General features: G+C 42.4%; 1 protein-coding gene and 2 non-coding genes across 4 annotated transcripts in view; 2 read left to right on the top strand and 1 right to left on the bottom strand.

Annotated features, from left to right (window-relative positions):
• deptor (DEP domain containing MTOR-interacting protein) overlaps positions 1-7,969 on the bottom strand; it is a 34,765-nt gene extending 26,796 nt beyond the window's left edge. Inside the window, exons 1-4 of one of the 2 annotated variants that reach the window (XM_061081939.1) lie at positions 7,627-7,969; positions 7,071-7,163; positions 2,454-2,632; positions 660-783 (exon numbers count right to left, since the gene is read on the bottom strand). In XM_061081939.1, coding sequence (XP_060937922.1) covers positions 660-783; positions 2,454-2,632; positions 7,071-7,163; positions 7,627-7,706 — 476 coding nt within the window. In that variant the 5' untranslated portion in view covers positions 7,707-7,969. The remainder of the gene's footprint in view (positions 1-659; positions 784-2,453; positions 2,633-7,070; positions 7,164-7,626) is intronic. The other variant, XM_061081940.1, reaches the window with a different exon arrangement.
• Positions 7,970-11,796: 3,827 nt separating this feature from the next.
• On the top strand, positions 11,797-11,869 carry trnar-acg (transfer RNA arginine (anticodon ACG)). The gene has a single exon. It is a non-coding gene; the product is annotated as a tRNA-Arg (tRNA).
• Positions 11,870-12,742: 873 nt separating this feature from the next.
• Positions 12,743-12,815, top strand: trnar-acg (transfer RNA arginine (anticodon ACG)). Its single transcript has one exon. It is a non-coding gene; the product is annotated as a tRNA-Arg (tRNA).
• The last annotated feature ends 274 nt before the right edge of the window (positions 12,816-13,089 follow it).

The raw sequence follows: 13,089 nt of genomic DNA, 5'->3' as shown, positions 1-13,089 counted from the left end.
AAAGCCAGGTTAGAGGGACATGCTCACAGTCAGAACTCTTTACAGCTGTAAACATGCAAGTAAACTGGATGAATTGCGATGACAAATTCATTTAGATAAAGTATGGGCTAAGTTTGGGTTCCCAGCGAGGCTCCATTGAGAAGGAGAACTTGTTAAGGAGCCCCTTGTTGCTGCTGCTGCTGCTGCGGAGCTTCTACAACCAGACAAAGTAAAAGTGTGCATTGTGTGCAAACACTGCATTTTCTCACTTTGCGAGAACAAACGCCTGCTGTGACATTTGAATATGCTGCAGAGTTTCAGCAAAACTCCTCAGGCATTCGCACGAGATGTAATGGGACACGCGAAGCTGAAAATATTTGCTAAGTTGTTAAATATGGAATCAGCTGATGTGTCTGAAAGCCTGCATCATGACTTCATTGAGCTGTAAAACAAAGACAAGCTCAACGCTAGACTGTATTTATGACCTGAGGATTTTACTATAATGTGGAGCCAACTGCTGTCTGCGGTTCTTTACCAAACGGACTCCTGCACCTCTAAGATGCCAAAGTATTCCTTTAAAGCTCTCCGCTAATGAGGTGAAAGAAAAACATAAAATCAAACCTTCTTCAAAGCCACACTACAAAGGACAGGAATCGGTGTGTTTGCATGCCCGTACGTACTTTTCGTATATCCTCTGGCCCCTCATGAAGACCTTGGCTTCACTGTCCAGCGGGAAAGTTCCATCGTCCTTGCGGAAGCGGTAAAACAACTTCAAGTCTCTGAACTCCCGGTGCTCGTCACACACTAAAAAAACAAACACAGACACACAGAAAACAAAGAGGTTTTTACTTGTGTTGGATAAAGACTCATCACCTGCAGGAATGGAGCTCAACAGCATGGTTCCTGGGAAGTAAAAATCCTTTTCATTTTCTCAATAGGGATTTTGATTTTCAGCCTTAATATTGTAACCATCCAAGGTAGATTTAACACAAGCTACGAGATTGTGAAACTATGTTATATGCTCCTGTAGAAACCACAACTCTCTATGATATAAACTCCAATCTAAGAAAATTTTGTTTGTTTTGCAATATCAAGGAAAAGTACTGCACTACCCTCAATCCTCAGGTGTAATAATGACGTCTCTGTTTGGTGGGGCTTCCTGTTACCATGGAAATGTTTACCACAACCATGAGAATCTTACTAACATGCTGTTGTTTTTTAGAGGTGAGGAAAAGAAGAGTGTTGAAAATAACTACAAGGTAAAGTAAAGAAGAGGAGCGCTGGAAGTTGTTGGAGATGGATCATTTACAATGGTTTATGGAAGGCGTAGTCTCATTTACTTCTGGAGCCAGAGCCTTTCTAAAAATGGGCGTCACTGTTGTGGTCCGCAGAGAGAAACATGGATTATTAGGAAAGATTGTTACCAGCTGCTTGACAAGAACCGGAATATCTGGTGCAGACAAATATTTACATTAAGACTAAACATCATCACAACCAACATGCAGGAACTCCAGAAGTAGAGAAACCGGTTTCATGTCCACAACTCAAAGTGCACATTTGCTTTACGGCTAAATCCATCGATCTTAAATTTCACTTAACTGTCACCTACAGGGCTCATTCTAATTCACGGTCCGTATGTGCTCGGGCTAATTTATGATGGTAGACTATTGCACAAGCAAAAGCATCTTGGGGAATTTTGGTTATCTTTTAATAAAGCCCCGACTAAAACCTAAACAGAAATAAATCATTAATCAACAGCTGCTAAACAAGAGTTGGCTCTGTTTAAGCATCAACTCGAGGGAACGGCTTCGGCTGTCTCTGTCTTCACAAACTGATCGAATCCGAAGCAGGTAGTGAGACGCCGCGTCAGAGCCAAATTGGCTGAGGGACAGAATCCTCCATTAATAGGCACGCCCAGAAAAAGTAAAGAGAAGAAGAAAGAGAGAGAGAGCTGACGCAAAGGAGAGCGACCCTCGCAGTTACAAGAAAGAGAAAACACAAGAGAACTAGAGAAGTAAAAGTAACCCCACACCCTGTGAACACACCCACACACACTGAAGCCTGCCTGATACATTTGTTAGCCGATCTAATTGGACGTTATAGAAGAAACAAAGCAGAAAACAGGTGCATTTATGTTGGTTTTTTTTTTTTTTTCAAGTTCTATATATTTTGTTTGTATTTGTGTTTTCTTGATTATATGTAAGTATATTATAAGCTTATAGTTGACCTTTAAAATATCAAGTCTAAACAACATCTTTGTCATAGGGGTTTGATAACGGCATCTTTGGAATCATTGCCAAATTTCTTTAAAATAAATATCGGTCTACTGCTAATAAATCAGTATTGGACCCTTTTCACTAGTAGTATTTGCATCGGCCCGACAAAATCAGCATCAGTCGGGCTCTAAGACAGACTCACACACACATACACACACACAAACAAACACTCACAGACACACACACTCGCATCCTTACCATGGTGAATGATGCTCTGGTCTAGAAGTTTCTGCATGATCTTGATGGCCATGTCTCGATCTGTGGCCTCCTTGTGCTCCATCAGCCAGTCGATGAGCTCCTTGGCCACAAAGCAGTTTGGGTAGGTTCGCAGGTGGTGCCGCCGATCCTTGATCACCTTCGCCTCGTGGAGCCGCAGCCTGGAGGTCGGTGAACGAGACGAAGAGGGGAGGAAAAAAAGATTCTTAAGCATCCTGCGACACAATTCCTTAGAAACTAGACAATGCTTGGTTTGATCCCATAAGGCGGGGCTACTACTGACACATGTGAGAATTATAATACAATAAGTAGTGAATGGAGTAGTATGAGCAAAACTCAACAACTTTTATAGGGATACATTTACACAATGACCTTGATCTCGATCAAAGTCCAATTACTTTGACAAAAACAAAAATGTGGAATATTGCAAACCATCTCCATCAATATTAGTTTAGCTTATTTCAGTGTAATCCAAAAACAAAACATACACTTATACCCATGCCATTAGCATCGGTGCTTATCACACCTTGGTGAACCCACTAATTTGGCAAGACAGCGAAGTGAGAGAGCCTCTCAGTCTTTGGTGAGTTTGTGGCATTGAATATGACGAGTCAGGGAAATAAAACAGGAAGTCAAACTCCTCACCCACAGTGGGACAGGACTCCATTGCCTTTTTTTAAATGTTTCATCCCTGTTTAACTGCTACTTTTAGTGGTATAAAAATTCATGCTGGTATTAATAATGAGACTTATAACTTTTATGTCACCTTCTAAATAGGTGGCAGCTCACATTTCCGACTCTATTTATCCCTGTTACCTGCATCATATTAGTCTGTATGATAAACGATAACTTGATCTGGACAGACATCCGAGGTTAGACAGTAAATCGCTCCTCTAGACTCTGGGCGAAACCCATGGTATTCAAATACTGTCTCCAGGGATTTATAATGCGATTTTATCACACGATAACATGATAAACCTCTCATGCTTCTATTCGCGTCCTAGATGCTAGTTTCACATCATCAAGGTGACCTCTCCCTGAACCTGAAAAAACAGCCCACCCGACTGTGAGCCATGCTTCCTGTGGCTTGCTGGTTCCACTCCATGCTGCTGATGGATGCAGTGATGCTGTCTGTGTGCAGCTGGCCAGCATCACTTTGGATTAGCGAAGACAGGCCGGCCCAGTAAGACTTGTCTCCTGCAAAGACTGGAGATGGGCAAATAACCTCGTCTGCCCAAGTTCACAGACTTCAGACTTCCAACCAGGTCTGCTATCATCCTCTCTGTGAGGATTTCAGCCCTAATCGTGATTTAAACCGTTTCAAATGGAGCTGGAAGCAAAAATCATCAACCTTTCTGTTTCCTTATAAACAGCTTAGTTGCCGGACTTAATCTCTGTATTAAAGTCCGACTGATATATGAAAAATTTATTTTAAAGAAAACAATGCAAAAAAGAATTTGCATTTGTGTTCACATTTAACATAAAATGTGAGAATTTACGTTTGGCTGTAATTGTGTTTCTTATCATTTATAATAAAGTTTATATACAGACTGTAAAGTTACTAGGGACGGGAATCGGCAGGGACCTCCCGATACGATACTATCACGATACTTAGGTGGCGATACGATATGTATTGCGATTTCTGTGGGTATTGCGATTCTGTAAGTATTGTGATTCGATATTACGATTTCCTGGGATTTCTTTTGGTTATTTTTTTTTTTTAAATACTGGACCATGGAAAAATGTTGGATCATTCCTTCAAATACAACACTTAGAGCTTTACCAGTTTTATTTCAAATATTAACTTTAACTTAATGACTGCCGGGCAGCCAATAGAGAAAATAAATAAAAATGTGCCCTATTATTGTATAGCCCGTCAACTGCACACAAACTGACAGATTAAGAAATGTATGCCACTTAGGCTACTTTTAAACAATAAATAAAAGGTAAATTAAATGGAATGAAGTTTCCTTAAAATATAAACTTTGAAATAAACAAAAAGTAGGCTATTGTTGTTTGCATGTAGCCGATGCAAAGCTAGTGCTTGGGTATGTTTAGATTCTTGTGCAAAAACAAGAGCTGGTCAACATGCTCTGGGGTGATGTTGCTCCCCCCATATATCCCCCCCGGTATAAACCAATAAAAATGTTTTTTTTGTTGTTTTTTTTAAATCGATTTGGGAGGCAGCATATCGATTTAAAATCGTCATTCACAAGAATCGCGATTTGTAACTGAATCGATTTTTTCCCCCATCCCTAAAAGTAACCCATAAAAAAATCAGCAATCGCATTTCTTTGTCATATGATACAGAGTTATAAGGAATTATTGCTCACTTTTTTTAATAGGGGTCTATATCAGGGATTTTTTACTCCCTTCTTTCAGTATTGGCATCGATCTCCAAAAATACATAACGGTCAGACTCTACTCTGTATTAGCAATTCTTAAACGGGATCAGACAAAGCCAGCTGAGAGCATTTCTGAATGAGTCTCTTGCAGCCTGAAGATGTTCAAGACGCCTCACTCTCGCTCACAACAGTCTATTCACAACAGACCGGTCACAAGACTTATTGCAGCAGCTGCACGAGTCATGATAGCTGTCCTCTCCAGCCCTGCGCCTGAAACAGATCTGCTCTAAGATATGAGCCGTCCACCTGAAGGAACTGAAATCTATGATAAGATTTTTTTTTTTTCTGCCGTTATCAGTACCAGGAACTGTGTCAGTCATGTTCCATGAGCTGGACTCGTGATAAAACGATCAAACAAAAGGTGTGGATTAGATACACTTCACTTTCACCCGGCTTGTGTTTCATATCAACTCTAATTCGGTTATCGTGAATAGCGCAGTTCACAGAGTTCAATCGACTGTGACGTCCTCCCTTCCACATTTCATATTATTTGCTGGAACAAAGTCAAGGGACAAAGCCAAATCAGGGAAGCCCAGGGAGAGCATCAATCATTAAACTGCCCTGTGTTTGAGTGTGTGCACACTGTACAAAGACTACAGCCTTGTCCCCACATGCACCTACAGTAAGTGGGTCTTTCAAACTGGGATCTTGTTCATGGAAACTTGACCTTTCACAAAACTCCTTCCAGGGTTGGGAGGGTCAGAACCTGGCAGTGAGGGTCTACAGCCACCTGAGACGATCTGTGAGACTCCACTGGAGTGTGGCGGTGCTTTGAGCTAAATGTGAATACTGCTGATATTAAGCAGGTTTTACATGTTCCTTGTTCCCTTTTGCTTAGAGAGCATGCTGACGTTTGCTAATAGCAATAAACCCAAGGAACAGCTGAGGCCGATGGGAACGTCGTTAAACCTGACCTGGTTTGGTCAATAACCAAAGTTTGAGACAAACTAAATTGAGCTCAATGGAATTTAAGGGATCTGCGAATATCAAGAGGCTTAATGGTCTGTGGGATCATGAATATCTGCACCAAGCTTCATGACAATCTGTCATTGTTGAGTCACCGGCCGACCGACAGAACAACTGCTGTTAACTTGGCGAACAAAGCTCTGGGGCTGACTGCAGTGTCTCCAGAAGAGGAAGACGGACAGAGAGCCAGTCTTGTGTGTGTCACAATCTTGAGTCCCTTCCCCCAAAGAGGCAGCGTCTCAGAGGACTCAGGAACTACCACCCCAACCGACCCCTCGTTCACTGACACCAGACACACTGCCTGGCTCAGTATACAGCTGTGCCAGGGACACTGACACACACACACACACACACACAGTACACAGAGACCAATAAGGAAACACACATCGGCCCTAGGCAAGAGTGCCCTGAAGAATATGTCCAGACACAAACAGTGTTTTCTCAAGGTGATGACTTTAGACTTGCTTTTTATTCTCTGGAGCAGGTCGGTGTTACCGTGTGTAATTCAAAAACAACACCAACTTTATCACACCCAGTTGCAAAACACAATTCAGTGTTTTCCTCAGAGTTCGGTGGGGGAGCTGAAATTCCAGGCATTGGTGCCATGCTTTGCCTACTGAGCCTCTATTCATGAGCCGGTCAACACCACCGGGATACAGGCAACAACCCTTCTAAGTGTTTGCGGTACATTTTCCAAATAGATAAATAGCCAGGACACGCAATGACATAAGGTTTGATGTTTCATAATACCCTAATTTCCCCCAAAAACCATGTATTACTGGAGCTGCATCAATCAATCACGTGTTCGGTCCTCAACACAGAAGATCCTGCAGAATCTACAGTGCCTCAGGCTCAAATGTGTGTGTTGTAGAGGTGAAGCTGGCATGGCTCGAGCTGTGCATGCTGCAGTGAGGCTGTGGTTTACAATGAAAGAGGGCAACATGCGTGATCACTGACCCGCTGCAAACACGATTATGAAACCCACTGTTCTGATTTGATGTGACATGTCCTGTCGAGTTCTCAATCATCCAGATCTGGGCCAAATAAAGTCGGAAATGCAAATTGAATCATTAGCAATTATATTACTTTACTAATTGTGAGGTCTATGCAGAGGTGGCTGCAGATGTGTGTGTGTGTGTGTGTGTGTGAGTTTGAAGATGTGTTTGACTTGGGAGCCGCAGACCACCCAAGGTCAGCGGGGAGGGTCCAGTAGGACAGTCCGACCTACCTCAGCTGTTCCCCGGTGACGAGCACCTCGGCCAGGCGCTCCAGCTCCGCAGCCTTCTTCTGCATGGTGTTCCCGATCCCGTCCATGTCCCTGCTAACACAGGAGCCCCAGACCCGGGAGAGTGTTAGTCAGCGAGCACCCCCCACCACACACACACACACACACACACACACACACACACACACACACACACACACACACACACACACACACACACACACACACACACACACACACACACACACACACACACACACACACACACACACACACACACACACACACACACACACACACACACACACACACACACACACACACACACACACACACACACACACACACACACCATCATTCTGCCTGCACACACTGCTCCACTCGGGCATTCCTGTGTTGTGACCGAGTTAAAGTGCTGAGCAGCAGAGGAGTGTTTGTGTGTTTTTTTTCCTCCAGCTGACAAACACACACACACAGAAAACAAAGGCAGGCGCGCGTCCGTGATGCATGTGGTGATTTCAGAGAATAAACAAAGCGCGGGCGTGTTTCCTCCTCTTACCCTTCGAGCACCATGGGGAGAGAGAGATGCGACCGAGCCCGGGATCCTTTGACGAGAGACGAGGGAACGTGTTCCTTCATGCAACAAAGCGGGCGGTCAGAGGGCGAGCAGCTCCATCGGCACTTCCGATTCCTAGAAAACCTCCGGCGGATCCAAACATCTGCACACGCACACGTTCACGCATGCTTGCACGTCCCTTCCTGGACGACCCCCCCTTCACCCGTTTTGGGGTTTGTTTGCATGCAGCAGTGTGTGAGGAGCTCGGGCTGCAGAACGCAAACACACTCCACGGTTCGTGTGACACTGACACACCACACACGGGACGAGTGCACCCTCCGCGGAGCAGCCACGGCCCATCAGCACGGCCACCGCATTGGGAGGACTGGTCTGACGTCACAGGGGGGAGTTCACCCGGGGCGGGGCCGCAGAGGCGTGCGGGTGTGCTCAATTCTCTCACCGCCGGGTGGTGGAAGGAATTGCAGGGTCGGGTGGGGTTATGTAATTTGAGCCTTTATAATGGAGTTGACAATGTAAAACAGGACATGCAGCTGTCAAGTCAAAGTTTATTTATACATCGCGTTTGAAACACAATTGACCAAAGTGCGGAACAGGCTTAAATCAATCAATCAAACCTTATTTATACAGCACCTTTTAAAAACAACAATTGCAATTCAAAGTGCTACTGAGATTTGATATCAAAACAGTAAGAAGTTAAAAGAACAAGACAGAATGAATAATAAATAAGAATCAAATTATTAAAAACACCTAAAATAGAGTATAGTTTAAAAAATAAATTAGACAATAAAAATTATAATTCATTATAATTAATGGAACAAGTGTAATTTCTAAAAAGCATAAAAAACGACATGAAAGACAGACTGAAAACATGGGCTTTTGGTTTACGTTTGAAAATGTCTATATTTATATTTCAAATATTTCATTTTCTAAATGAGTTAAGTTAACTGAAGAGAATTGATCTCAAGATAGGATAAGTTAAGTTAAGATAAGATAGAATATAGACAGTGTAGTGGATTGCACATGAGCCATTAACACACAGAAATCAGGGTTGCACAGTTAAATGAGATGAATCAGATTTTATAGTTCCATAGTGGGTGTGTCCCTTGTTTCTGAGAGCAAAGCAGGTTGTACAGTCTCGCAGCTGCAGGGAGGATGACCTGCAACAATAAATATGAAAAGGGAGATAAATAAAATATGAAAAAGTGACAAAAGGTGAAATATCAAACACATTTTAGATTCAAAATATTGTGCAATTGCAGGGGGAATCAGGCCCTGAAACTCAACTCCAATGAAAAGCCAATGAGAAGAAGAGGGTCTTTACTAATGAAATAAAAGTTGGTCTGAGCGGTTCTGATATGAATTTGTAAACTGCTCCAGAGATTACATGCAGCCACTGCAAAGGCCAGGTCATCTCTATTTTTGAACCTGTAGCTCTTGAGACATCCAGCCGTATTGGGTTGGTCAACCTCAGTGTTCAGGATGGAGTGTGAATGGGCAAGAGTTCAACTGCATAAAGTGGTACCAGCTCATTTAAAGTCCTGAATTGGTTTAATTAAAAGTTTAAAATAAGTACACATTACCTCTAAAGATTGTAGCTTAATCTTTGTTAATAATTATCCCCTTAGTCTTATTTTTTGCAAAATTGCTTAAATGTGAGCAGGATCATTTTTAACTAGGTTTAGAATTATACTAAATTTACCAGTAATCTGAATTTTTAACATTTACTCACTGATTCCCAGAATACTCAGTATCAGTGAGAATTCACCCGTTCAAATGTTTTCTCCTTCCGACAAGAGTTATATTCACTTTTAATATGCACAATACTCTGCACTTTTACTGCCTTTTTTGCACTTCTGGTTAGATGCTAAACTCCATTTCGTAATTGTACTGTGCAATGACAAAAAAGTTGAATCTAATCTAATCTAATCTAATATACCCCTTTTATTAAATAAGATGGGAATGAAGAATCTCTAGAAAACTGCAGCAATCAGAATCAGAATCAGAATTATTTTTATTGTATTTGCCAAGTATATTTGCACATACAGGAAATTGCCTTGCTGTGGTTGGTGCACTGTGCATAAAACAACAGTATAAAACAACAATACAGTAAAGGCCAATTTATGCCTCTCCGTTATTTCTATTACGAACAGATAAGACCGCCCTATCCGTCGTGAAACGTCCTCTCCGAGCGCCTCCGACAGCTTTTCGTACACGTCTGATTTTTCTAACTATCCGTCTTCATTTTGGAGACCCGACGGACCGCTCTTGGCTGTGATTGGTCCGCGAACGACATCATTTCCGTATGACGTCATTTCCGTATTTCCGGACCTCAAACTTTCTGTTTACTTGTAGCAACAAACACGAACACAACTATGATTCTACGATTAATGTGACGTGTGTGTTAAGCCAGCGGAGTTGTCCGGCTGACGGTGGCTCGTTAGAGCACTGAGGGCATGTGTGCACGGTCACATACGGTTATAACGAGCTTTCAAAACGGCGCTAGCAGGCTAGGCTAGCCACCATGCTAACTGCGGTGGTAACAGTGCAAGAACCCGCCGCCACGACTTTAATTCCACTTCTATCATGACACTGTTTCTATAATACCGTCAGGTTAGAAGCAAACACTGGGTAGTAGTTAGTGCCGGGAGTCCCTGCTGACTGTGTGTGGAAGCTGGGGGGGAGCTAGGTCCGGGTAGCTTCTAGCTACATGTAGCCTCAAGCAGATTCAAGCTGTGGAATCAGCAACACAGTTCGGAAACAAGACCGGGGAACCGCTGCGCTAAGAAACGATTACATCAGCATCTTGACACGCTGGGTGTCACTTTATTTAGATCTGTTAGCTGCCATGGTTCAGTGTGTGGGACGCAAGCTAACATGTCAACAGAGACACGTGGACTTCTTCTTTCCAAATGGGGTAGGCTTCTCTGAGCTCGTCTTCCGTTGCGCCACCTATGGGTTTGGCGGGGAATTGTTTTTAGACGGATAGTCGTCGGAGAAGTAAAAATCAAAAAGACACTTTGTCTCCCTCTGAGACCTCTCCGAGAAACGGATACGTAGAAGTATATAAGAGCCTTAAGAGAGTTATGGGTACGTGTGGTGCTAAGGTGCAGAGATTGAGGCCACATGTTGTACAAATAAAGATCTTGTTTATTTTCACTCTTGACCTTCATGTGCTTTTGAAAGCCAAGTAAAACGTTAAGTTTCATCTGCAGTTGTAATTTACCTGATAGTATAACGTGATCACTGTAGAAACCCAACAGCTCCCTGCAACCTTCCAACTCACTGCAGTGTGTTACACTTACATTGAAATATCCTGAAAATATGTCAACATGATGTAGGTGTACAAGAAAGAGCACAGAAATGCCTCCAGACTTACACAAGTCGCTCTGTAAATCTGGTCCAGTTTGGCATCTCAGCGCTACAACAGATACTTGTTGGCAAAGGTAGTTTTCATATCGTACATGCATAAATGTTTTATTGACAGGATTTGTATAATAAATGTATATGACAGGTCATTCTGGGACATTCACTGATACCTCAACTAGCACAAATCCTTTGCATTTTCTTATTTAGGACCAGATAAAAACAACCCAATACATATGTTAATCTTTGAGATCGATTAGAACACAAGGTCCCACTTTAATCTGTATAATTTAATGATGTAATTTAAAGCATTACAGAGTTTACTACAGAACATTTGCAGCGTGTGACAGTTACATAAACCCAACGCCTCCTGCCAGGACAGATGAAGTCATCTGGTTTTTCATTGGCTGCTTTGGTTTGGGCGTGTATTCTGCAGAGTAGTGGATCTTCTGTGAATGTTCTCGCAACTGATGGCTCCGACCTGCAGATCTATTTAAATAAACCCACTTACTACTGTGTGCATGTAGGTGAGGAAGAAGGAGCAGCCACATTAAAGAAAATCGAATCATGGATATAATACACAGGCAGCAGTGTGTGTGTGTGTGTGTGTGTGGTGGGGGGGACTTCATCTGTCATCTGACTATTTGAATCTTCACTTCAGCTACAAATACCACAAGCACCATCTGACAAAAACAAATAAACCGCCCTCCCCTTCCCCCCTTCCAGCGACAGAATAAATAATGGCAGTATTGTGAGGTCTTAAAAGAATTGCCAACGTCACATTCGTATGGACTAGTGGCGCAATGGATAACGCGTCTGACTACGGATCAGAAGATTCTAGGTTCGACTCCTGGCTAGTTCGATCTTTTTCTGTCGTTCATTTTATGAAGAAATCGCTTTTCCCTGGTGGCGTCTGGACAGTTTATAGTAAATCTTTATATCAGCGGACTCGGTGGTTTGTGTTAGATGGCTGCATGTAGATATAACAATACTCTGTTTAGGATTATAATTGACGGTTACATATAAGACGTTACAAGCTTACAACTGTGTTAAAAAAATTAATAATCATATTGAAAGATGGATATAAAATGGAAATCATCACCTATGTCTTCTCCCTCTCTGTGTTTATGGAGGTGCATACATGACTTAAGACATTTATTTATACATGTTTGTATTTATTTATCTATTTCTTTATTTCTTTATTTCCTTATGTATTTATATATGTATTTATTTATGTATTCGTTTATTTATTTATACATTAATTTATTAATTTATTTATACTTAAGTCATGTATGTGTTCTCCTGGAGCTGTAGTCTATAAGGAGGTGGGGACCAGGGGCGACTTCTGCTGGTGTTTTTAGGCAACGACATCGGGGAAGGACAACATAAGCAACTTCCTCTGATATTTATTTGAAGCCATTAATCTGCGTTGGGGAGGTAAATCCGGCTTCATACAGTTGCTGTCTAGATCAAAACATCACAACAATAAATTCCTGCCTAACCCTCTGTCCTCAACCTGATTTCACCTTTATAGAACAATCCTTATATCTCACGTATCTTCAAGTCCACTTCCGCTTCGAATACAGAATGTAACGAGAATAAACCGTACTTCTTCTTCCTTCATTTCTCAAAGGAAAACGCTGAGGGGAATCAAACCAGCAAGAACCACTTCTAAAAAGACAAAGCGCCCGGAATGCACCGTTATATGAAAATCCTACTCCGGCAGCCATCACGTGGGCTAGTGGCGCAATGGATAACGCGTCTGACTACGGATCAGAAGATTCTAGGTTCGACTCCTGGCTAGCTCGTGGCTTTTGTTTTCCGTGGCTGCGACCCAAGTTTTAAGAAGTCGAACTCTTATCATTATCTGGCTTCTTTTTCCTGTGACCTCTTAGCTCCAGCACAGCTCCGCATTCACCACGATACTGAGTCTGAGCTGCAGTTGTTATAATACTGGAGATGTGATGGAGACGTTCTCTCTTGGTGGCACTTTATGCAGATGATCACATCCGTCTATCTTACCCCTTGTGGCAGTGCCGCTGTGCTCCCTCTCCTCTTTTCTCTTCCTGTATTTGTTTAGAG

The sequence above is a fragment of the Limanda limanda genome, chromosome 11 (assembly GCF_963576545.1).
Source record: "Limanda limanda chromosome 11, fLimLim1.1, whole genome shotgun sequence".
Lineage (NCBI taxonomy): Eukaryota > Metazoa > Chordata > Actinopteri > Pleuronectiformes > Pleuronectidae > Limanda > Limanda limanda.
This window is presented reverse-complemented; position numbering and strand designations above follow the sequence as displayed.